Source organism: Linepithema humile, chromosome 1 (assembly GCF_040581485.1).
Source record: "Linepithema humile isolate Giens D197 chromosome 1, Lhum_UNIL_v1.0, whole genome shotgun sequence".
Taxonomy (NCBI): domain Eukaryota; kingdom Metazoa; phylum Arthropoda; class Insecta; order Hymenoptera; family Formicidae; genus Linepithema; species Linepithema humile.
In genome coordinates, this window is record NC_090128.1 from 20,105,244 (window position 1) to 20,130,543 (window position 25,300).

Here is a 25,300-nt window from a genome sequence, read left to right on the forward strand (position 1 = left end):
CGCAAATGTTTACGTAAGTTATTTTTGGAAGTTTCCTTCGAATAAGTTGTAGGACAAGAATTGCATTGCCAGAGTGAATCGCTAAAATTGTTGAAATGCTGCAGCATCCAAGATATTTTCACTCTTTCTACATTTGGATGTTGTTGGTTGAAATGATATTTTGCAGGTATTTAATAGCAAAATATCAAATTTTTAGAAAGTTTTTACTAGATATATAATATTTATATACAAAATTGCACCAAAACACATGAAAGACGATAATAAAATATTGTAACAAAATTGGCATTAATAAAATAAAAAATAAACATGAGTACATGTCGATTATTAAAGTAATAATTTTGAAAATATTATACATAGGTAAAATTTTTGTATTACATATTTTCTCCTTAACAAATTTAGGAACTTTTGCAGTCAGTTACAATTTATGCTTTTCGATATTATTAGAACAAAGAAAGCGGAAATACACGGAAAAAATGAACTGGATTTGATAGCAAAATTGCATATTGGACTGAATAAATCACAACACATTTATTTTAAAATGCTTTTTTATTAGTGATAACGTGTCAGTTTTCTATTATATTTGTTACATTAAAATAATACAATAATTTAAAAAGTTGTAGCTAAATCACTAACTAAAAATCTAAATTAATTAATATTTGCATAATACATTTTAGGTATTATCTCCACCAAAATTATTATGTCAAAGTTAAATCACACTAAAAGTCACAAAATAATGAAAGTAAATAAGTATAAAAACATGATAAAATTAAATGAGAGTTAAGTATTTGTGTGAAAGTGTTGATTAATGAATATTATTAAGTTATTAAGTTATACATGTTTGCATAAAGTGCATTGTTTGTTAAACCGATTTACGTCATAAACCCAAATCTATACACATATGTAATTATGTAATTATTATATAAAATATAATGTGTTCTTATATATACATCGCTATTATTTTTTATAAAAATTTTATATATAAAAATTTTATATATAAGAATTTTATATATATATAAAAAATAATAGAAATGATACATATATTTATACATATAAATATAGTATATAATTGTATGATATATTATATAATAAACAACATGTTGATTATATACATGTCATAGATGTATTGACAGTTTTTCTGAGACATTTCAAATTATTTAAATCATCAAAGTCGAGATTGTTGTTTTTGTATGTAGAACCGTAGAACCATAGTATCTTTTTGAATATAGAACCGTCATCAAAATTTGTTCTAGATGCAGCAACAAAAATTTTTTAAATACTTGTTAGGAAGACATGTTAATTATTTGATTTGTGATATACACATAATATATGGAAATATGTATATATAATAAATCAAGGAAAGTAAAAAATTTTAATGCATTAGTTTTAATAGAGCTTACCATTGTTTTTGCCTTTAAAGTTATGATGCACTTGTCGATGGCCCAGACATATTGATTTTTAATTGTTTATTTGCATTCTTTTCTTCGTTTATCCATATGCTGAAATGATGATTGAACATGTGTTTTTTTAGAATACGGGATAGGTTAAACTCCATAATCAGATAACATATCATACACTGCGCGTTATTATCATCACACCGTTGAATAAGCTCCTCTACAGGGCCAAAATAATATGGGAATTTTATTATTGGACATATGTTATGCTCAGATTGCAAATGTTTACATAATTCGTTGGTCCGTGTTGTTCTCAAATAAGTTTGCGGACAATAAATGCATTTCCAGTGTGAATAGCTATAACTTTTGAAATGCTTTTTCCAAATAACATACTCTTTTTCTGTATTTGAATGCTGTTGGTTGAAATGATCACGGATGGGTTGCACATCGCGGTATGTAAGAGTATATGCACAGGTTGTACATTTTGCTTCAAATTGTTCAGACATTGTAAAATATTTCAACGCCCAGTTGTTTAATGTAGACATTTTTACTGTTGCAATAGCAATGGCGAATAACTAAGTATCAAGGAAAAAAACAAACGGGATAACATAAGTTAATATTATAATTTTAGTAAAAATTTTAAGTATAATAGTTTTAATAAAGCTTACCGTTACTTTTACTTTAACGTTGTGTACTTATTGATGACCTAGGCACACTGGCTTCTCCTTGTGTATTTGTGTCATGTTCTACTGCTCACGTATCTAGATGTCGTTTGAAAATGTGCTCATTAGGTCATTCGAAAAGCTAAGCTTTAGAACCGACCACACTCTTTATCCTACGCGCAATAATCATTATTCTGTTTAAGATGCTTTTATGTAAAAGTATATAATAAGTTGTGTTTTTTTCTTTTGAAAGTGTGTTATGTTAAGATAATAAATATCTGCTTAATGTTTATCGTAACTACGCTTGTATAGTTGTAAGGACACAAGTTGCATTATACATATGAATTGGCAATTTTCTCGAAATGGTTTATGTCCATTGAACTTTTTCTTTTTGTATTTATGTTTCGACGTTTTTTCCTCAAATATGTATTGACGGATTTCGTTTGGTAGCATTTTACAATAATTTGACACACGACACATTCTGTAAAATGTTTTTACTTATATCTATATTGACTATTTGGTGTAGATATTCGGATTATTTTATGCCATTGAGTGCAAATAACTAATAATTAACAAACAAAACAGAGACGTGGAAAAATTTGATGGCATAATATAAAATTTGAAAAAAGTCTGGATTAGATGTATGGTACTTATGTACAAAATTGCTCGAAAGCACATGAAAGACGATAATAAAATAGTGTAGCAAAATTAGCATTAATAAAATAAAAAATAAACATGAGTACAAATACATTAATAAAGTAATAATTATAAAAATACATTGCTATAATTTTTGTATTGCATATTTTCTGCTTATCAAATATAGGAACTTTCACAATCAATTACAATTGATATTTTTCGATATTATTAGAACGATAAGAAAGAGGAAATACGCGGAATAAATGATCCGAACTTGATAGTAAAATAGAACATTGGATTGAATAAATTACAACACATTTATTTTTAAATGCTTTCTTATTAATGATAATGTGTCAGTTTTCTATTATATTTGTCACGTTCAAATAATGCAATAATTTTAAAAGTTCTAACTAAATTACCAACTAAAAATCTAAATTAATTTTAATTTGTTTAATACATTTTAGGTATTATATCCACTAAAATTATTATGTGTAATTCAAATTACTTAAAATAATATGAGTAAATAAGTATAAAAGCATAATGAAATTAAATGAAATTTACATGTTTAACTGTGTTGATTAATGAATATTATTAAGTTATTAAGATATACATATTTGCAGAAAGTGCTTTGTTCGTTAAATTCATTTACGTTATAAACCCAAACATTTTTATACTCATATGTAATTAATATGTAAAATATAACGTGTACTTATATATACATCGTTATTATTATATATCGTTATTATTATATATTGTTATTATTATGTATATATATATATATATATAAAGTAGTAAATATTAGATATATATTCATACATATATATAATAAATAAATGCACGATATATTGTAAAGAACATGCTAATTATGTATGTCATAGATATGTTGGCAGCTTTTTTCAGATATCTCAAATTATTTGAATTGTTAAAGTCAAGATTGTTGCTTCTGCTTGTCGTATGTAGGACCGTAGAACCATAGAACCATATCTTTTTGAATGTAGCAACGTCATCAAAATTTGTTCTGGATGCAATAACGTAAATTATTTAAATATTTGTTAGGAAGACATGTTCATTGATTTGTGATATGCACATAATATATAGAAATATGTATATATAATAAATCAACAATAGTAAAAGTTTTTAATGTAATAATATAAATAGAGCTTACCATTGTTTTTGCCTTTAAAGTTATCATGCACTTGTCGATGGCCCAGTCATACTGATTTCTCTTTGTTCATTTTCATTCATTTCTTCGCACTTGTATTCTTTGTTATGATTTACGTATATATGGTTTTTTAATGCACAGGAAAGGCTTAACTTTATAATCTGACCACATTTGTTACACTTCGCGCTATAATCATCATGCTGTTTAATATGCTTCTGTGTATATCGCCCTCATAACATAATTCTTGTTCTGCTATAACTATATCATGTGTAGATTGCAAATGATTACGTAATTTTGCCGTCGGTATTTTCTTCGAATAAGTTTTTGGACAAGATTTACATTGCCAGCGTTTGCGAGAATTACTAGAATTTTTGAAATACTGCTCTGTCCGAAAATCTTTCGGTCTTGATGTATTTGCATGTTGTTGATTGAAATGATAATTTGCTGGTTCCATATCGTAGTACGTAGTAGTATATGGACATAATATACATTTTGCTTGAAACTTAGACTTGTTAAAATATTTCAACAGCCAATTGTTTGATGTTGACATTCTGACTGTTGCAATAGCAGTAGCGAATAACTAAGAATTAAGGAAAAAGCACACGTGAAACAACGCAAGTTAATATTACAATATTAATAAGAATTTTGAGTTATTAATAAAGCTTACCGTTACTTTTACTTTAACGTTGTGTACTTACTGATGACCTAGGCACTGGCTCCTTCTTATGTATTTGCGTGAGTTGTTCGACTGCTCACGTATCTAGATGTCGTCGTTTGAACATATACTTGTTAGGTCACTCGAAAAGCTAAGCTTAAGATCCGACCACACTCTTTAGCCTACGCGCAATAATTATTATTCTGTGCTTTCATGTAAAGGTATTAGCTGTATTCTCGTCTTTTTGAAATGTGTTATGTTAAGATAATAAATATCTCTTTAATCTTTATCGTAACTACGCTTGTATGGTTGTAAGGACACAAGTTGCATTATACGTATGAATTGGCAATATTCTCGAAATACTATCATGTACTATCATTGAACTTTTCTTTTTGTTTTTATGTTTCGATGTTTTTTTCTCAAATATGTATTGACTGATTTCGTTTGGTAGCATTTTACAATAATTGCATACGATGCACATTCTGTAAAATGTTTTTACTTATATTTATATTTACTGTTTGGTATAGATATTCTGATCGTTTTACGCGATTGGGTGCGAAAAACTAATAATTAGTGAGCAAAATAGTAACGTACACACAGTGGGATAATTTGATAGCAATAGATCAAATTTCAAGAAGTACGGATTAGATATATGATATTTATGTCCAAAATTGCACGCAAACAAATGAAAGACGATAAAAAAATATATCGTAGAAATGATCATTTATTAAATAAAAATAAACTTGAGTACAAGTACATTAATAGAGTAATAATTGTGAAAATACATTGCTTTAATTTTTGTATTGCACATTTTCTGTTTGTCAAATATAGGAACTTTCACTATTAATTACAAATTATATTTTTCAATATTATTAGAACGTTAAGAAAGAGAAAGTACGCGGAGTAAATATGTTTCTTTTTGTGTATTTGCATTATGTTCTTCTAATGTTCATGTTTCTTTATATATTTCGAACATGTGCTTTTTTAGCTTATTTGAGAAATATAGTACTATGATGTGACTATATTTTTCACACTGCACGTGATAATCATCATACTGTGTAATATGTTTCCATATGAAGCTGCAGCGGAATGTGTACTTTTTTCCGAAAGTTTTTTATATTTCAACAAATGTTTCTGTAATTGTTTGGTTTTTGTATGATTTGAATATTTGTGATTGCAATAATTGCATTTTACATGTACATAGACATTTTGATTGAAATGCTGTCATATCCAATGAACTTTTTTATTTCTTTTTATATTTGGATGCTTTTTTTTAATGGTTATTCACGGATGACATATCGCAGTACTTCCACATATATCTAGTTGGATGCAATTTGCATTTTGCTTGAAAATTCTTCAGTTTTTCAAAATATTTCCACTCCCAACTGTCTTGATCGTTTGGTGTACTTGTTGATTGTCTAGGCATATTGGTTTCTGTTTGTGCATTTGCATTCGATTCTTCACTTATCCATATTTCTTTATGTTTTTTGAACACGTGCATGTTTAAGTAATATGATTCATACCTAAGCTGTATAGACTTACCGCATTCTTTACACTGCACGTGACAATTATCAAGCTGTGTGTGATATGCTTCCACGTAAGCTCGTACGAAATGTGTACTTTTCTTCCGAAAGTATTTTATGTTCCAATAAATGTTTTTCTAATTGGCTGGTTGAAATGTGAATCGGATATTTGCGATCACAATAACTGCATTGCACGTGTGGATAGGCAATTTGATTGAAGTGCAGCTATATCCAATAAACTTTTTTATTTTTTTCCATATTTGGATGATTTTCATTGAAATGTTTATTCACAGGTGACATATCGCAGTAGTGCCATGTATAACTGAACACAATATGACGTATTGGACACAATTTACATCTTGCTTGAAAATTCTTCAATTTCTCAATATATTTCCATTCTCATTTTTCTTGATTGTTTGGTGTAGTTATTTTGACCATTTTATATGATAGAGTGCGAATAACTAAGTAAGAAGGAAATATTAAGACGAACGAGTCAATGCTGGATATAAGTACAGTGTGTATTTTCTAAGAAATGTTTACGAACGATCTCGGCCTATTATGAGGCCATCTTCTGTGTAACTCGAAGTAATAAAATTGAATAACACGGTTGTCTAATTGAAATTTAACTATGTGGATGTGATACTCAATTAGTATTTAGAAATTGTTAGAACCTTTTTGAAATTTTGTTCTTTTTATCAAAATTTATTGATAAAGCAGTGAATTTTAACGCTAATGTAAGAATGGTATTGCAAATCGTGAAAATCTCCTACGAAGCGAAGTTTGTGCGAAGCGCGAAGTACGGAATCGAGACTGCGCCGGAAAGCTCTAAATTTATCGCCAATAGCTTCCTAGGTGCACGAGAGGCTATCTTTGATCTCTCTCACGCTGATTTATAGATTTCACTTTAAAATAGCGACACGTGAATAGGCGAAAATCAATTCGCGAGAAATAAAGGAAAAGAGAATTTTTCTATATTTTTCTATCGTACATTGTTACACATTGGTAACGGCAAAACGCTGAAACTTGCCTGAGACGTTGTCTGAGACAAACTTTCGTCTGAAAATAATCGACCGCAATTCGTTTTCCTTCCGTCCTTGCCACGGGCAAGTGATTCCTGCGCTAGGAGACGAAGCTAAATGCCATCGTATCGGACAAAATTACGGCAACTTAATCTCTGTCTCCATTTCTTTCTTTCCGCCGCGCCCTTCCGACCGGCACGGAAACTTCCAGATATTTCAGACACGTAGACGATTGGACTAAACTTCCCTTTAATGCGTGGCGCGCTCACGTATATATGTCACCGTATGAAAACGTTTTTCGCCGACCGCCTCTCTTTTCTCGTATAATGCTTGTAATTACATTCTTAATCTGAATAAAATGTCGTGTGCACTCGAAGCAGTGTAATTCATTACGTGGAGCGCGCAGAGACACGTTAATTTTCAACAAAAATTAGAAAATCACGCGGAGTGAATTTACTCGATTTTCTCGTACGAGAGCGGAAAACCGCTTTCTCGGATCATCCAATGCGATCAGCGAAATACACGTTAGCGCGTTTACGCTCTTCAGATCTTGACTATTCCGCCCACTTTTTACAGCGCGGCTGAATCGTTTCCGCTGACTCCGGCGGGAATTCGGCGAATGTTACGACATCGTCGGTGCAAAGAGGAGAGTGTGAAAGAAAGTCTCACGTAGAATATAGCATGGCATTGTCCTTCATTGTAATTCGCAACGTCGAAATTTCGTCCTTATTACCTAGAAGTTATGTACGTTTGACGCGAAAGTTTTGCCAGAAACGTGTCGCAGTCGACAGTTTTAGACGGAGAATTCAACTGACGTCGAAGGACGTGCAACACGATAGAGAGATAAAAAACCAGCATCGAGAGAAAAAGAAAAAATAAGGAAAACTGGATATACAGGGTGTTTTCTAAGTTTTCTTGAACTTATTTTATTTAAGCGTACGAATATCTTTAAAAAAATTTTTTTTATTAATTGCATCTTGCTACAGGAATATATTGTAATATTATAATCGTAAATATCTCTAAAATGTCTCATAAATTCAATATATTGAATATCTTGAATAAATTAAATTTGCTTTGATTTTAATTATATTTTATTGACTAAAATTCTTCTCGTTTGAACTGAATTTTCTTCAAGGAAGAACTTTGACTTGAAATTATTTGCAACGTGAAATTGCTAACACCTCGATATTTTTATTAAGAAAAACTCTGTCTGAAACCCGTTTACGAAGTGCAAATAACTCGAGAGACACTGTATATACGTACCTTATTCCGGAAGCGTGTGCTTTCATTCCTCCCGGCGTGCTCTCGGCCATCCTGTCCGCGGCAATAAATTCCACCGTCTCACACTTTATCGTCGCGTCTCCTTTCAGTTTTGCGCCATTCGTGACGCGTAAACATCGATCTTCGTGTTTCTATATGAATCGACATCGCGTCGTCGCGAGCGCGACAAATAAAAGCTCTGGGCCCGTACATACGGTACGGTTCTCGCCGGCGATATTTAACCAGTCGGTTTGGGGTGTGTCAAGCGTACTCGTCGATAATCGCCTTCGGCGAAAATTGATGGGGGAGTATCGTCGCTCGGCAAAATCCTCTGTTTTCGAAATTGCAATGTCGCGGCACCGGCAAAATATGAACGGCAACGGTGACGTTCGGAATGCGAGTCGCTCCACGCCGATATCGTTGATTCGCTTGGACCGATACAGTTTTAATTAAATAAATTATTATATTGTCTGCTTAATTAAAAGTAAAATATTGTATTTAATCAAATTTTTTCATCGAGTGACGTATACAATTCGTCATCGAGTACACTCAATTGTAATAATATATACGCAACATGTAATTGCTCATAACAGGCAGCGAAATTAACGTAAGGCCGATACGAACAATATTGATTACTCGATATTCCATTATGGGTTAATTATTGATATCTTAAAAGACCGTACAAAATAGTCATTGCGATAACGATGTCTTGCTGGTGATTACGCGAAAAATATACGGTATTATATCAATCAACTACTTTATCTATTGCACTTTTCGACTTTTAACATATCAATAAACGACGCTTAAAGTGCGAAATACTTTTATCGAGTAGTTTGATTTCAATCACCCTCACCAATCACTCGATACTTTTCTTACTGTAAAATCTACAACGCGTACGTCTTATTTTGAAATCGACTGTGCATTGATTCTGTTCGTGGACGAGGAAACTTGTGTATTTCTAAATTACTTATATATTTTTTCTGATTTTTAAAAAGACAAGAACTTATATTTGTACTCTATACTAGTTCTAATTCTAATCTAATAATTTTAAGGAATTATTACTAAATTAAAATTGCTGCAAAAATTTAATATTTACAAAATCAATCGGAGACCGAGTCAAATTGTTTGCTAAAATCTGCTTTGAGGACTCGATCCGAATTTAAATTTCCATTATTCGAAGGCGTGAATGAAAATCTAAATCTCTCTCTCTCCTCTCGGGAAAGCCGCACGAGAATCGCAAAGCGCTTCTTTTCTCCTTAAGCTCGTATAAATCGCGCGTTTCGTTGTGACGTCAAACGTAAAGGCAAACTATCACAGCAATCGCCACGGAAATACGCGACGCGAGAACACGACGAATGGGAAAAGCTTCACTGAGCGAAATATAAAACTTAACTCAGTTTCACGTTCATCTCCAGCAAAGGATCTCTGTAGCTTAAACTAATTAAACAGCGCACATTTAAAATGTGTCCATGCAGATAGTGTCCATGCTGGAGTACATGTTGGGCATGCTGGACATATTTCTGCTGCTTTGGCCAAAGGTAGTTATGTCGGCGACTTCGTCGTCCAGCTCTTCCGAGAAATTCACCAGAACCTGCGCATCACACAACGGATTAGAATAATTTTCTTCAAATGATAATCTCGTTCGCTGTAAAAGAGTTTGTTATAAAGGATTTACTCTGTGTGCGTAAAATTGTGTTATGCAATAATCTAAGATCGAAGTTTCAACGATAAATACCCTGTTGAAGTAATTTTGTGGTATTAGTTCTGCAACGGGCGATTCGTAACGCGGACATTCACAGTAAAAACACTTTTACAACAGCGTGGAAGTTCGCTTCGCCGGTCGAATCGTAAACCGTGCTTGCGTTTGTAATTATCGCGACTGCAAATCTCAAGTTCCGTGAAGGTCTACGCGCAAACTTTCGGTCGTTGCGTCGTTGCAGTTTCGCGCGTGCTTTGCGTTGAAGCACAGTCTTGCAGCGGAAAGAACGGCGACAGGATGGTGGGTGGACGAAGGGCTTTTCTCGCAAGACCCATAAAAATATCAAAACTTTCCCGCCCGGCCAAAGTTTGCCCGGTTTACATGCAAGCCCGCCGCGCGATACTGCAAAAAATTCCCACTTTGTTTGCGAGATCGCCGCACCGTCTTTGCGCGACGACAAGAAATGCATTTACATAATGTCCTGATGTCGCGGGCGACTGCTTGGAATGAATTTTTCGAAAAACGTATGCGCCGAACCGATTATTTAACACGGTCAATATTGAAAACGATCAACGCTTGTATCGTATTCTTATCGCCGTAGACGATCTAGAATTTGACATAGAATTCCATTCATTTTAGATATCGTATAATATGGAAGACATGAAAAATCAGAATTTACACATATTCAAAATCTACATCAGTGACATGCGGACGTAAAAAGGAATTCCAAGCCACCCCGTTATATCTCTGATTCTCGAAGGATGAATGCACGCGTTTGCGAAACCTTTGAGAAGACTTCGCGCAAATACTTTTCCGTCGTATTGCAGCAATCTAGAACTTCTTAGATTTGGCCCGACCCAGTTCGCTGCTTTACTCAGAACTTAATTTATATTCCGAACTGTGCTAACTTGAGCTGTTGCTATTGTCGTTACTCCAGAAGCTTACAAACAACGGGGTTCACGGGCGACTCTTAATATTTGCAAGGACTAAATTTAAGAAATGGAGATGAATACGCGAAATATTTCTGTTTAACGATTTAAATAACGAGAAATGAACAGTTCTTTTTTTCAAATGATATGCGTAAACTTTTTCTCTCGTTAATAATAATTAGCAATTGCGAAACCGTTAAATGTGACAGAATAATATGCGATAAATTTTGTTGCAAATTGACGCAATGTTATTCAATATTTTTCAGAACAAATCAGTTACGTAGAAATGGCAAAGTGTCACGAGCAGATAGATCGGCCGTATTATTTGTTGAAAAGCGATTCTATATCTGATGACAAAAAGGTTCCATAAAACATCCACTTCTCGTTTCAAGTACTGAATTTTTCTTACTCTGCCACTGCGCCACCTTATAAATGAGCAATTAAACTTCTATAATTCATCGCATTCAATAACTTTCTTCTCGAATTTCTCGCACGTTTTAGACCTCAGTCTCGGCGAATTGATGTTTTATTCGTGGAATTTGTTCTGTGTCATATTTCTAATAAATTTTGATAAATTGACAACATCTACAATATTTTCTATCAAAATTTTGGTTCTATCGAATTTTTAATAACGCAAACAGTAATAACATCTTCGTTTGCAAAAAGGAGAAAGCAGTGTTTGTTGCCGTTCCGCGTTTCTCGTGTCGCGAAAATTAAATTGTACTTTTTTTTTTATTCCGACCGATCGATCAATCAAGCGACAATTTCAATTCCCACCTTTTCTCAAGCGTCGACGGTTCATTTCGATCTAGATTCGCTCCTTAGAGTTTTCAGATGCTGCAGAATTGCAAAGAATAGTTGAACGTGGATTGCATACACATACGCGCACACACTTTTAAGACCGTAAAATCTGCATACCCACACCGACAATCTTGCTGTCGCGCCGTTGCATGTGATTTATGATCTTTACTCGCACCGTAAGTCACAAAACACTGATTGATGCATTGATAAAAAAAAAGGGTACAAAATAGATAAAAGATTTTTATCGTTAATTTCATTTCCATGGCTTTCATCTTGATTTTACGAATATGCGAAGAGTATTTTTGCATGTTATTCGGCGTGATACGGTAAATTTATAGTGTGCGTATACACCAATAAAAATCACTTTTCCGTCATAACAATCCAGCAAAGTATATTAAGATGAAATAGATTTCACGATGTTGCAGCAAGTAAATTGAGACAAACGGAACATAATCGTGAATTGTTTTACATCGTAAACATAAAATCTTGTCCGCTGTAAAATTTAATTCCAATTCTATTATTTTTATCCGCAGTTACAGATAACATTTTGCACAAAAAACACATTTTTAAAATTGCGAGAAGATCGCATCAAGCTTTTATGTATCGCGGTAACGGTTGTTTTTTTTTTATTTTTTTTTTTAACTCGATATTACGACGCGGTACAAATTCTCTTACGCAACGTGAGTTTTTCACAATTTTCGGATTTCATTGCCGATGCATCGCTGTTAGTGCCATGAAAATAATTAATGTAATAACGCGGCGTTACTTGACGTTCGGGGACGTGTTAATTAAAGTCATCGTCTTCGTCGACCTATAAAAATTTAAGAAGTTTTTTAATTAATTTTAAAATTAAAATTTCTTTATTAACCAGCTTATGCAAATATGGTGGCACATCGCGCGCGGTAAATTTCGCGCGGAGTCGCGAGGCGCAAAAGTTCGAAGGGCGCAAGAAAGGGCCGCTACGCGACATGCAAATTTCGGCGCCCGGCTACTTTGTGCATACATCTTCTGCACAAATGCGCGCAAATACATTTTTTGTTGCGCCAACAAACGTGTTTCGTCACGCGTTAAATGTAATTTATTTCTCTGCATGCTGAAACGTACAGGCCACTTTATTATGCGGTAGTTGCATTGTTCTTAGTAATTTTTACTGCTGAAAAATATAACGCGGAAATTTTGTACGCGAGAGGAAAAAGTGCAAACCTTTTGCTTATATTTATAAATGCAGCGTAGAGATCACAAGGCAATTTAAAACTTCGTACAAATGCAGTGCGGACTTAATGTCTGAAACTTACTGAACGCGCTTGTAAAAAGATATTAGAATCAAAGACTTTCGCATGCTGTAATGTTTTCATGTAGCGCACCGTACGAGCTTGACGAAATTTACGCGTTATTAAAATGTGATTTTAATCATGCTCCATTCTCGCGTTCGCAACGAGTAACGTCGTTAAATACACGACTCGAAGAATGCGCGTAGACTCTGCCGCTTCGATGTGCGCATTTGCGGCGCACTGATTTGCATATACCAACGATATATACATTTACCAATAATGCTTACAACTCGCTCACATTGAAGTGAGAGACAATCGATGCGCAGTAGCTTCGAGTGCAAGCGGAATGCGAGGAAACATATCGCATGTGTAAGATTTATACTCGGCAATTTCGAGAAGATTCGGGCTTCATTATTCGGATGGTGAATTATTTTGAGAGAGAGGAAGGGAGAGAGAAAGAGACAGAGAGAGAGAGAGAGAGGGAGGGAGGGTGAGCGGTTAATTAACAACAGTTTTCGCGAGTGGGGGAGAAAAGGGGGAAGAAGGGTCGGCACACTGCGCGTTACAGCTACCCGAAGAGCATTTAGGTGAGCTTAGAGGCAGGCAGCCCGGGCGGGCGGAAAACCCGCCCACCTCGCTGCAGCTTGTAAACCATCGCGGAGATGTATGTAAGTGAACTGCGATACGGCGGATCCATTAATAACCGTCAGGATCGGTGGGACGAAAACGGCGGATCGTCTTTGGACGACAGGAGGAGGCGCTATGTACCGGCGGTGCATCATCTGCTGAAGACAAGCCCGTAGAATATCGCTCCGCGCGACGTGGCATATTCATCAAAGATCGCGTTGCAAAAATGAGCATTGCGTTCTTCGAGAGCGGAGGGAGCGTAAGAAGCAGAACTCTGCTTCGCGGTTGAAAAAAAAACTCATCTGCTCTCCGCGTGTCTTTCCTCGGCAAAGAAGTTTGGAAATGTTTATTCACGTATTATAAGTGGATACGCGCGCGCGCGCGCGCGTAGAAGCTTCTTTAGAGCTTGCGAAAGTTTCCCGCGATAAAGTTTAAGAGAATTTTAACTCGACATTTTTAAATAGATCCGAGAGTATTAACGTAATACTCGTCTCATGTGTTTGGGCATTCCGTTTGAACGCGCTTCCGTTAATAAGCCGAGGTTTCGCCCGTTAATACGTCAAGAAGTCGAGCTGATGTGATTTCACGTATAACAATCCTGTTCGAAATAATAACGTCGTAAAATTTCATGTGAAGCGAGGCGGGGGCGGTACTTGAGAGTCGAAGTTGATGAGAATCCGCGAAACGCCCTATTGCTGAAATCGAATTCACTGACCTGATCTAGCGAGCTCTGTGTGAGCGTGTAGTCCGTGGCCTTAAGCTCCTCCGCTAGGAGCTTCACCATGCTGAAGCTCACGCTGAGCGCCACGTCTTGGCTCCGTGGTAGCAAAAGTCGAGCAGCCGTCGCCTGTCTGGAAGAGATCGTCGCCTGTGGCAGATATTTTAGAATAGCTTCCCTGAGTTCCGTGGCGGTGACTGGCTGACTGAACCTCAGGAAGGCGATGTATCCTTCGCCGAATCTGAAAGTCAAATGAGATTTTCAGATTTTTGGCGGCGGCTTCGGCTGTGACCTTTAAATTAATTATGATAACGATGCAAAAGTGAAAAAAAAAGAAAAAAATTGCAGGAACGACTAACGGTGAGATTTATCCGCTATTTCGTTTCGTCCGATCGCGCGGCAGACGGGATCGCTATTTCAAACTCGTCCTGGACAGAAGACGCGGCAGATAAGCTTTTACCGTGCTTTATATACTGTAACAAAGTGCATTCGCCATTCTTTATCATTCAACCTACTCTCCGCGACACACGAGAGCGGATTGCAGGATGGGCTGCTAATGTGGGCAAGACCGAGCTGTAAATTCTACCTCCGATGGCGAGACACCGGCGGGAGAGAAAGGACTGGCGCGAGGAAGGGAATGGAGGAGCGTTCTCCGAGATACTTCCCGAGGCACTTCAGGATGTTAGCAGTTAAATATTTACGACGCACTACATTATTCCGAATAGGTCAGGCCGCGTGCGTCTGGGGTGGACAATTCTACATATGAGCATAATCCCGATTCCAATCGGAGTAATTGAATAAACTGGTCGTCGCATTACCGATAATGCTGATTCAGTCAGATTTATTTTCGTAATATCATTTTTCTTTTTTTCTACCAAGAAATATTGTCCTGAAAGGCTTCAATTCTCGTAGCTGCAAGAATACTGTTATTAAAAGAATTTAATTAAATTTTCCGACAATGTCTTCTAATTAAAATACAAGCATGAGAACCGTAAAATTCGCTTCGAACTCTGTTAAGGAAAAAATATTTGTGGGTTTAAGTCGAGGACTACGCTGGAGTCTCTCGGACGGACTTCGGCCATCGCGTTTCTCCCCCTCCTCCCCCCCCCCGCCGTCGTATCGTTTTATCCTCTTTCACAAAGAGGATTACTCAACAAAATGGAGTAATATAAAGACAAGAGTTTTTGATTGAAGGATTCGTTAAACTACGAAACATAAGTATCTGCGAATCCTCGAATCGGGCTGCAGGAAAAAAAACGAGAGCCGCGAGTAAGAGCGAAAAATCAAAACTTTTCCTTGTGTACGGTTTACGAGTCTGCTGGGAAATATCCGGTTGCAAAGTTTAAAAAGACGCGCTATTTTACGAAAAAAAAAAGAGGAAGTACGATGTAATCTTACTTGTGCTTCAAATGCTGTGGCGTTCCTATACACCTGAGACCAGCTCTGGCAAGGATCCCCACCCTGTTGCAAAGATTCTCGCATTCGGCCACGCTGTGTGAAGTGAGTATAACGCATCCTTGATTCTTCGTCACTTGCTTCACGGCTTTGACCACGAATTTCTTTGTGGCGGGATCCATTCCGCTAATGCACGCAAGTAATAAAATTACGCCCTTAATGTAGAATCAAGTAACTTTGCATACAATTAACATAAGAATTAACATAATTTCAAAATTATGTTAAGCAAAAAGCACCTCGTCGGCTCATCCATGAGAACTATCGCAACAGGCGCCATGACGCTTATAGCGGCGCACAGCTTCCTCTTGTTGCCGCCGCTGAGATTGTCGACCCTGCGATGAGCGTACTTAGACAGATCGAATCTCTTCAACGTCATCTCGACAGCCTGCAAGAAGAAACAAAGCCCCTGCGATTCCGATTCCAATCTTTTGTGTCTACGAAACTTAATTCTCGACTGAAACTTAGACTTCTTTAGCACCTTTAGGGCGAAAGAGTCTGTAGGAGTTTTCAACAGCACCTCCAGCGATACCTCTTAAAAATTGCGCGCGTCGCACAAATTGAAGAGAGAATCTTCGCAAGCCTTAATTAACAAGTTTAATCCTGCGATATATCTTTCGAACTTATACGTACCCTAGGAACATTGTTCAGTCCACAAACTTCGCCGTGAATCGTCAGGCACTGATAAGGAGTGAGGAATCCGTCCAGAGCATCGCTCTGAGGGCAATAACCGACCTCGCCGTTACACAAGGGTCCAGCGCCAATCTCTTTCCCCTTTAGAATAATCTTTCCGGCCGTAGAAATGATTTCCGTTGTCAGCATCTTGAACGTCGTGCTTTTTCCCGCGCCATTTACCCCCAAGAGGCCGAAACACTTTCCCTCCTGCACGCCGAAGCTTAAATTTTGCACGGCGACATTCGTCCCGTACACGCTTTTGTATTCCTTCCTCAATTTTATGGTCTTCAGGGTGTCGTCGGCCATGCCGGACTCGACTCGCAGTCTCTCCCTGGCAACGTCTTCGTCTTCCTGCACGATTTCATAATTCACCTTCTGGCTTCTCAGTTCCGGCAGGACTCGGCACTCGATCAGTAAATTCAGCGCGAAAAGAACCGCGCCGATGATAGCCAAGATGACGTAATGCAGACCGAGAAGATCCCAGCCGAGTGGAGATTTGTAAGTGTCCATGTGAAATCTTTGCAATAATTCGGAGGTTATATCGTTCTTCGATATCTCGACTAGCGCGTCGCCCAGAGTGTATTGCGGGAAGATCATTAGGGTGTAATGCAGAATGTTTCTCACGTCTTCGGCCGTTTTACTTTTACCGACAATGTCAAGTACCAAGACGGTTGCTAAAGCAGCCACGCCTATGAAAGTATTCACGCAGAAGAGCACCATATTGGACAGACTCGAATCGTCGAAAGCTTTCTCGGCTAGATGCGAAAATGGTATCGCCGCCCACCTAAAAATCGGACGAATTTTAAAGAATTAAGAAATATCAATTTACTCGAGCGAGTAATAAATCGTGAGTGCTTACGCGAATAAAAATAGTAAAAGGCAGATGCCGGAAAGATTATCTTTTGCAACGTAGGCTGACAGACCGAAGATTTCGAAGATAATGATCGCCAAGAAAATAGCGCAGCCGAATACCTAAAATAATAATAATACAATTAAGACATCGATTGAAACTATAATAATTTTATTAAGATATATTGAAAACATGATAATTCTAAAAATTTAGAAGACTTTAATCTTTCGCGAGAAATGTGTCTTTTTTTTAATAACTTACTATAAAATCCCAAATTAAAACCGTCGTCCAGTATGTGATAGGATGCACTCCAGCTAAATAGAGAATTCTCTTCTCCTCCGATAACCGTTCTCTGACTAATTCCTTTGCTCCTTGAGCGCCGACCAGACTGAACGCTATCAAGAGCACTATCGCCACCCCAACGTCCGCTACATGCTGCAATCTGACGCAGAAAGAACATTATTGCAGCGAATATTACAGCGTAAAATATCTAACGTTTCCGGAATAACAGAGCAAACTCCAGTAACATTATTTAAGAAACGGATGACATCTCTCTCTCTGTAAAATACGTGATATATGAATCCGCTTCTTAATATTATCCGAGAAAAGTAAACGGAAGTAGTATCAATATTAGCAACATAACGATGCGAGCGGGATTTCAGCTACCGAATCTACGACGAAACCAGTGCGCCGAGCGACTGTCGGCATGAATACCAAATGATGTGCGGTACATTAATTAAAAGTAAACGAAACATCTACGCTGGCGCAAACTCTCTCTCTCCCGCCGACTCTTTTAGTTCTAAAACTCCGAACTGCGTGCAAACATCTTTGCTTATCCGTTTGGGAAATCCGCCCGCATCGTAAAATTCCGCAATTAATTAATCCTTAAGCACACGCAACATTCGTAATCTGAAATCGCGACGAAAAATATTAGAAATTCCCGCCGTAATTACGGATTTGCCGCTGACGTTAAAATTAACGCTCACAGAGTGGTCCGATTCAGCTGATCGCTCGATAGCTTCAAGGGGTGATTGATTGTGGTTAAATGTCCTTGCACTCCTGATGCTCGCAGAATCGCCTCGTTGAGAGCGTTCAGGTATGCTGGCAGCGAGTGGTGGCCTTTGTTATTGTACCAAACAACGAAAAGAGGATCGTCCTTAAAGTGTGATAGAGACCAACCGCCGTACCTGCAAGTTATTATTTGTCGGGAAATTCGCGTGAGATCTCTCTCTTTAATCTCTTCCGTTGTGTAATCATGAAAAATCTACCGTTTCTCTATGTATTCTTGATGCGTCGAAACAATCCAATCTAAAGTGGGTCGACCGGGTAATGTTTGAAGAAGACCTTCGACGGCTTTAGAAACGCCTCGACAACTTTGTTGACCGTCTAAACATTCGCAGGTTCCGGTATCCTGTAAATTATTTTAATGAAAATTCTCATGTAAAATCCCTGCGATTTCTACGGAGAAATAATCATCGTGTATTCGTACGTTAGGCAAAGTTTGCCACGCGCCGGCATAATCATCTCCGAAGCGATCGTGCAGCTGCATGGACACGTGTTGCAGGAACGAATCACTGCTTCCGTCAATACTGTAACAAAGAAAAAAGGCAAAAAAACGTTTGAGAAATCAAGTTGAAATTAATGCGATATCGAAAAGTTTTATTCACAAATTGATAGGAAAGTCGGGTAATCAATTTGGTACGTTTATATATAATTGTTAGTTAGATATGTTATTATGTTCTCTTTCATCTTTTCCTTCTTTCTTTAATATTCTGATTCTCTCTCTACCTATAAAAGTAAGTTAGATGAGTATTATAAAGCTTGGGAGTCAGAATCAGAGCCGGTTCATCCTCGGACGGTGGTCGTATTAAAGAAAATCCCATAGCGACTGCAACGAACATGGTTGGTAAAACGAGCGCGGCCAACGGCGCTCTCCAGTCTCTCGCGAAATGCCACAGCCGCTTCTTTATCATGGCTTTCATTTGTCGAATCGGCGACGGCTTCAATACCATTTCCGTAGAAATGAAATCGATGTCATTATTTGGCATGGGAATTTCTGTGCATAAAATGAAAATCTTCTCTAAGTGTTTTGTTATTAATTGACATTTAATTAAATCAAGCTTGTTTATTTGTAAGATAATAAATATTTGTTATATTCTATCATGTAACGAACAATTAAATGTTCCAAAAATTAACTTAGCATAAAATAATAATGAAGTAATTAAGAATATATTATTGTCATGTTTATTAATCTACGACTATTAATTTTTATAATTTTAATGTTACGATGGAGAAATCTATTTTTTAATTTTGCATTTTTATAACGGTAAAAATTTATCACATTTAAATTATTTTTAACATATTTTATATTTTTAAATTTTTTCAAAAAATAATATGAACAATAAAAGATTGATAAAAGTCGACTTTTTATTTAAAGAGAAAGATTTTATCTGAATTATAGCATGCATATGAAACACTTCTCACCAACATGCTCCGCATTAGTGACGCTATCTTCATTCGCTTTGATAATGCTGGATCCGTTATCCGCTCGCGCGCAAAGATCCAAGAATACTCTTTCCAGAGTGTCGCACTCCAATGAGAAGTGCGAGAATCCCAAGAGCTTACGGTTGTCCTCGAGCGCTTTCGCCGCCTGCGCAATGCTGAAATACCCTCAATTTTACTCAAACGCAAACGCAGATGTTTAACCGATTTCGTCTCGAGCATTCGCTAGTATAATTATAACAATTTCTCTTAAGATGAATCACGGAGCTTGAGAAGTCAAATATTTGTAGGGCCGGAATGAATTACAAACAGCTCGCGCGTTACCATAAATCATCATGAAATAAGATAGATCTTATCTTGAACTTTCTTGTTAAGCCTAGAAGCGTATTGTGCGCGCAAGGGCAAGAAGCAAAAAAGTAATATTACGCGAATGACACTTGAGAAGAATGTCAAGCGTGAAGAATAGTTGAAAAAAAATCTAATTCCGAAATTTTACTTGAATTAATAATTAATAATGTACGATCAATAGACATTTACTCATTGTTTATGCCATTTTTTCCTTGGAAAGGCAACGTGACGATGACCTCCGACTCGGAAACTTCGTTTATCATAACATTCGGCACAATCTCCTCGACGATCGCGCGAAGAGCTTTCAGGTCCTTTTTGTCGATCGTCTCTCCTATTCCGCCCATCCCCGCCTCCCCGTTCGCGCAGTGCTCAGGCGGGAAGGATACGTTCAATCTGTATCCTCTTCCGTGTGTTGTTTTCAAGGACAATGGCGAACCGGTGCATAAAATCTTCCCTTTGTGCATCACCACAACAGTGTCGCTCAGCATGTCAGCCTCGTCTAGATGGTGAGTCGAGAGCAGCACGGTCCTGCCGACTCTGTGCTGGTCGATCAATCGCCAGATTCGCCGTCTAGCCGCAGGATCCACACCAGCGCCCGGCTCGTCCAGAATGACCAGTCGCGGCGAACCGAGAAAGGCCAGAGCTACGCAGAGGCGGCGTCGTGTACCGCCCGACAGACGTGACACGGGCTCGTGTTCCTGACGCCCGAGCTCCAAAGACGCTAGCATCCTGTAGGAAACAAAGACACGTGCAATGCGATTCTAGTGGAAAACCATGTTATCGAAATCTTTTGAATTCTAAGAGCAAAGAAATTATTTTTGAAATTACGCGCTTGATTGATTGAAAAAAAAAATTGAAGGTCGCTACTGATTTAATATCTTACTCGTCGACGTTTTTCTGCATGTCGATATTGTTGTCAGAAGGCTTCTTCAGCTTCCAGTAAAAGATCATGTGTTCTCTCGGCGTCAGAGTTCCGATGAGCACATTGTCTTGAGGACACACCCCTATTTCGGGCTTGCAACCCTCCGCGCCGTTTAAGCAAATTTCACCGCTGCTCGGAGCAATCATCCCCGTCAGCATCTTGCTGTAATGAAGAAACACGAGCCCTCTTTAACATCAGTCGAGTCGACGAATCGTTCAATTGCAATGCATTCGATAAATCAAAAATATAACACGCGACTTAAAGAGCTATTTGCATACATAATGGTGGTCTTCCCCGCGCCATTTCTGCCGAGTAGACTCGTCACTTCACCCTCGCAGAGTTTCAAAGTGAAGTCCTCCACAGCGACGACGTCGCCACGCTCGGTGTGATAAACTTTCCTGACACCCTCGAACTTCACGCCGATTTGCTTCTCGATAACAGTCAAACTGCTGATATCGCTCTCGTCATCTGCATTCGGCAACAAATGACAAAGTCGTTTTCACATCCAATTTCTTCGTATTTAAAATACAATAACGATGCTTACGCAATTGAAAGCAAGCTCTTATCAAATTTTACGACTACACTTTCAGGAGGAAAAGCGACTTGAAAAATTATTTGTAAATAGAAGCAATTCCGTGCCAACGGGTACAAATATTTTTCTGGCATTGAATTCCGATACCTTGAATCGAGTCACTTTCCGGGAACCAACACGTCCCTTTTAATTTACACTATCCATTTCCATGCGATGCGTGCAATACGTGCATTGCAAATATTGTATAAACATACAAGTTCAAAAATATATATTCGAAATATTTACGAGAAATCGTCTGATCTTAAAATACTTGCCATTGCGTGGAAATAATCGAAGAAAAAGCCTAAAAATATTCAGCATTTATTATGCGCATAATATATTCATACAAATGCAATTGCATGCTTGAACAGTGGTCACTGAATTAAATATGAAAGCGTTCAGAGATGCAACAAAATATGAAAGCGTTCAGAGATGCAACAAAATATGAAAAAGTATGATGCTCCAAAGCATATTTGCGAAGAGAACAAGAATAAAGAAAGAAAAAAAAACAAATTGACGCGTGATAACTCTGATCATACAAAAAAAAAATTTTTTTTCTAAATATCGGGGCAAATATTGCCGGATTGAATTGCGTTTCTCGGAATAAGTTTTCCTCTAAACGACGTGAAATCAAATAAGGACGCGCCGTGCATCGGAAAAATACGGAAGTCGATAAAATTTTGAGCAGAATACCAAAGTTTCAAATAATTATACGCGCCGTCGCGCGTAGTTATGAAAATTTTTGACGACAATTTTCCCCGCGACCTCGGCGCGGAGCGAAGTTTAACCCAGTTTACGTCCTGTCTATCATAAGCATTCTCTTTATCCTTGCTCCTTCGTGTGCCGCAGCCCGACATGCGAGCTCGTCGCCGACGAGCGCGGAAGACAAACTTTCGTGCGCGCGGGGGAAGGAGGGTGCGATACCTTGGTAAGTGGCTGAAGGGTGGAGAACGTCGTTAGTGAAATAGAGGTTGTTGACGAAGGCGAGGTAGCTCGGCCCGCCATAGAGAGACCGGGTGTCGACCCACCATAAGCTACGGGATCTCAAACCATGAAAGCCCCTGCCTGGAAAATTATCGGTGATGCTCTCGTTCGTTTTGCAGATAACTCACCAGGTCTCCTCATTGACTTCTCTTAAACGACGCGCTCTCGTTGCGTCGAATCCGACCCCTGGACTTTTCTCGCAGATGCATCTCGTGATTATACGAGGGTGAACAAGTGTGCGTATGCGAGATTTATGAAAATGTGTCGCACTATCGAATCGGTGTGTGTGTGGTGGTGTTATTATTTTTCTGCACGGAGCCGTGTGGAAGAGATGCGTGAAAATTATTTTTATCAATAATACGCTTCGAATTATTTCGAACAATAATTAACAAGTTTAATTCTGAAATGTTATCTAAATTAATATAAGTGACTTGATGTGCTATAAAATAAATCATCGGCTTTAATAACTTGAAATTCATATTTCATAATTTTTTGACGAATAAAACGGCTGTTGAATTGATCAGCGCATAATTTCGAAAATCAGATTATTTTAATGAAATGTTATTGCAATTGAAAATAAACTCGCAATATAATTCTGATGATTTTAGTAATTGTTATCGACAAGTTAAATGAGTGATAAAAATCGGGTGTTGAGATAAACACACAGAAAGACATAGATATTCTGAAATAGCACCCCGAAAAGATCAAAAACTTTGTCCCAATTTCTTCTGTTAATATAAAGTTAATTTTGTGTGAAAAAAAATTGATATTTATAAATATCAGTCATGGTCGATCTCGCACAAAAAATTGGGAAGAAAAATAGTGTCAGTATCAGCCAATCTCAGCTAGTCACTCTTGACAGAAGAATATCCTTCACCAGAATATCAAAAGTTTATTTCCGATAGTACGTACGAATTGTCTGAAATTGATACCTGAATTAGTGTATCTGGCGACGAGGTAGCCAATCGCGGCGTACAGGCAACCGTCGAACGCGATCATCAGCAAAACCAATCCCAAAGACATCGGATCGCCAGGGCTCGATTCTTCCCACACACTCGACCAAGAGAGACCAGTGCCTTGAACTTCCTTTCGCACGGCGAAAAGACATCCGTAGCAGAAGCTGGTGGACATGCTTAAACACTGAAAAGTCAATCATTTAATAAACGCATAATTTTAATGCCATTGATTTAATTGCAGCTCACACTTTTCGCCGCCATAATTAAGCTTGTGTCTTTTTTTCTTTTTATTTTCTAAATTTAAAGGAGAATAAAATTGCCGATTCAACTCACGATTAAGAGTTTGTATCCGAGTCCGAATACGGCTTCCATGGCGATAACAATGACGTATGGCATGTAAGTTAACAGGAACATGACGACCGTAGTAACTGCGGCGAGACTAGCGGAGCTGAACATCGTCGAGATCATGTAGCTGGAATGTAATTAAGATTCTCAATGGTTAACTCCGAAGTAGGAAATGTAATTGTCGTTTCAAGACCGACTGCGCGAGAGATCCGAATTGATTACTCACCAAAAGGTTACCAGAGAGAAGATGTAATCGAAGAGTAGAACGAGTATCAATATGGGATTCGATCGTGGCAGGATTTTTCCAACCAATAAAATCAAAGCAATAGAAACCATCACAATTGACAGCTCCGCGAAAGACGTGATGAACCAAGCCAGAGTGTTTCGCCATGGTTTCAGCCCCATCACGCTCATTACCTGAAGACGTAAGACGTAATTATGTTATCGCGTCTTTTGATAAAAAAAAAAAAAAAAATAAATCTTACGGCATTTATTTTTATAATTATCATCGTACCATCGAATTCTGCGATTCTCTCTCCCAAACGATGTGCCGGACAGCCGCGCCAACGCACATCATCAGCGCGAAGTAAAAGCACACCTGCATACCTTGAGACTCGTAAAGTGTCGTTTGGAATCTAAAAATTATCGTTTCCAATAATAAGTAATTATATCCAATTAATTGTCAATTGGATGAAAGACAACGGCGTTTTCAGCGGATTCACTTCTGACAATTCGATATTCTTATATGCCGGAATGCAAGATTTTCTTATTACTCACGGTATATGTTTCCAACATGGATACGGCATCTGTTGCGTGACTGTTCTCCAGTCGAAGTCTCGCCGAGCTTTCACTTTCACAATCGCACGATCGACGGAGTCCTGAAGTTGAATGAAACCTCGAAGATACCTGAGGTGTTCGAGAAAGCTGCTTTCCGGGCCGGGAATCCAAAATTGATTCTTCAGTCGCAGGGTGGACGGCACGTAATCCACGTCCATGCGAATCTTATAAGTGATATTATCCGGTAATTCGTAATCTAGAGATCGCTTCGTGCGACTCGATGAAGCGTCGTCCAGAAAGATCACCCCGGCCAAAAATTCGTTCGTGTCGGTCAAACGACTGGCCGCCATCTCCAATTCCTCCTCCGTGGAGAATCCTTTTGTCCTGTCCACCAGCACGCATCCCATCATGTCGTTTAACGCGCCGATCATCGAAATCAGTTTCTTCGATCGTTTTAGCCGCCACGCGATCTCGCTGAGATTCAGCTCGGAAAAGTCACCTACGCAACAACAATGTGGAAAAATAAGAACAGTCGTTTGCCTTCCATCTTGTTTCGTTAATTTTA

General features: G+C 37.7%; 2 protein-coding genes and 1 long non-coding RNA gene across 7 annotated transcripts in view; 1 reads left to right on the plus strand and 2 right to left on the minus strand.

Annotated features, from left to right (window-relative positions):
* The window catches only part of v (Tryptophan 2,3-dioxygenase vermilion), a 117,211-nt gene that overhangs the window by 48,904 nt on the left and 43,007 nt on the right, over window positions 1-25,300 (plus strand). The window lies entirely within an intron of this gene.
* LOC105680126 (uncharacterized) lies at window positions 532-7,097 on the minus strand. Of its 2 annotated transcripts, XR_001101952.2 has the most exons (6): window positions 6,049-7,097; window positions 4,519-5,940; window positions 3,855-4,431; window positions 2,060-2,534; window positions 1,398-1,966; window positions 532-1,246 (listed from the first exon to the last, which is right to left on the minus strand). It is a non-coding gene; the product is annotated as an uncharacterized lncRNA (long non-coding RNA). The 2 variants fall into 2 exon arrangements; XR_010888122.1 differs by lacking the exon at window positions 6,049-7,097 and having other exon boundaries at window positions 4,550-4,636.
* Window positions 8,787-25,300, minus strand: part of ldd (lipid droplet defective) — a 35,459-nt gene continuing 18,945 nt past the window's right edge. For 2 of the 3 annotated variants that reach the window (XM_012380583.2, XM_012380582.2), the window contains exons 30-50: window positions 24,736-25,234; window positions 24,473-24,593; window positions 24,185-24,375; window positions 23,947-24,085; window positions 23,590-23,797; window positions 22,598-22,738; window positions 21,381-21,570; window positions 21,064-21,264; window positions 20,370-20,909; window positions 19,815-19,990; window positions 19,119-19,386; window positions 18,820-18,919; window positions 18,599-18,741; window positions 18,317-18,517; window positions 17,592-17,772; window positions 17,340-17,452; window positions 16,439-17,264; window positions 16,045-16,193; window positions 15,752-15,934; window positions 14,351-14,594; window positions 8,787-9,899 (exon numbers count right to left, since the gene is read on the minus strand). In XM_012380583.2, the coding sequence (XP_012236006.1) occupies window positions 9,765-9,899; window positions 14,351-14,594; window positions 15,752-15,934; window positions 16,045-16,193; window positions 16,439-17,264; window positions 17,340-17,452; window positions 17,592-17,772; window positions 18,317-18,517; window positions 18,599-18,741; window positions 18,820-18,919; window positions 19,119-19,386; window positions 19,815-19,990; window positions 20,370-20,909; window positions 21,064-21,264; window positions 21,381-21,570; window positions 22,598-22,738; window positions 23,590-23,797; window positions 23,947-24,085; window positions 24,185-24,375; window positions 24,473-24,593; window positions 24,736-25,234 (4,949 nt within the window). In that variant the 3' untranslated portion in view covers window positions 8,787-9,764. The remainder of the gene's footprint in view (window positions 9,900-14,350; window positions 14,595-15,751; window positions 15,935-16,044; window positions 16,194-16,438; window positions 17,265-17,339; window positions 17,453-17,591; window positions 17,773-18,316; window positions 18,518-18,598; window positions 18,742-18,819; window positions 18,920-19,118; window positions 19,387-19,814; window positions 19,991-20,369; window positions 20,910-21,063; window positions 21,265-21,380; window positions 21,571-22,597; window positions 22,739-23,589; window positions 23,798-23,946; window positions 24,086-24,184; window positions 24,376-24,472; window positions 24,594-24,735; window positions 25,235-25,300) is intronic. The other variant, XM_067347973.1, reaches the window with a different exon arrangement.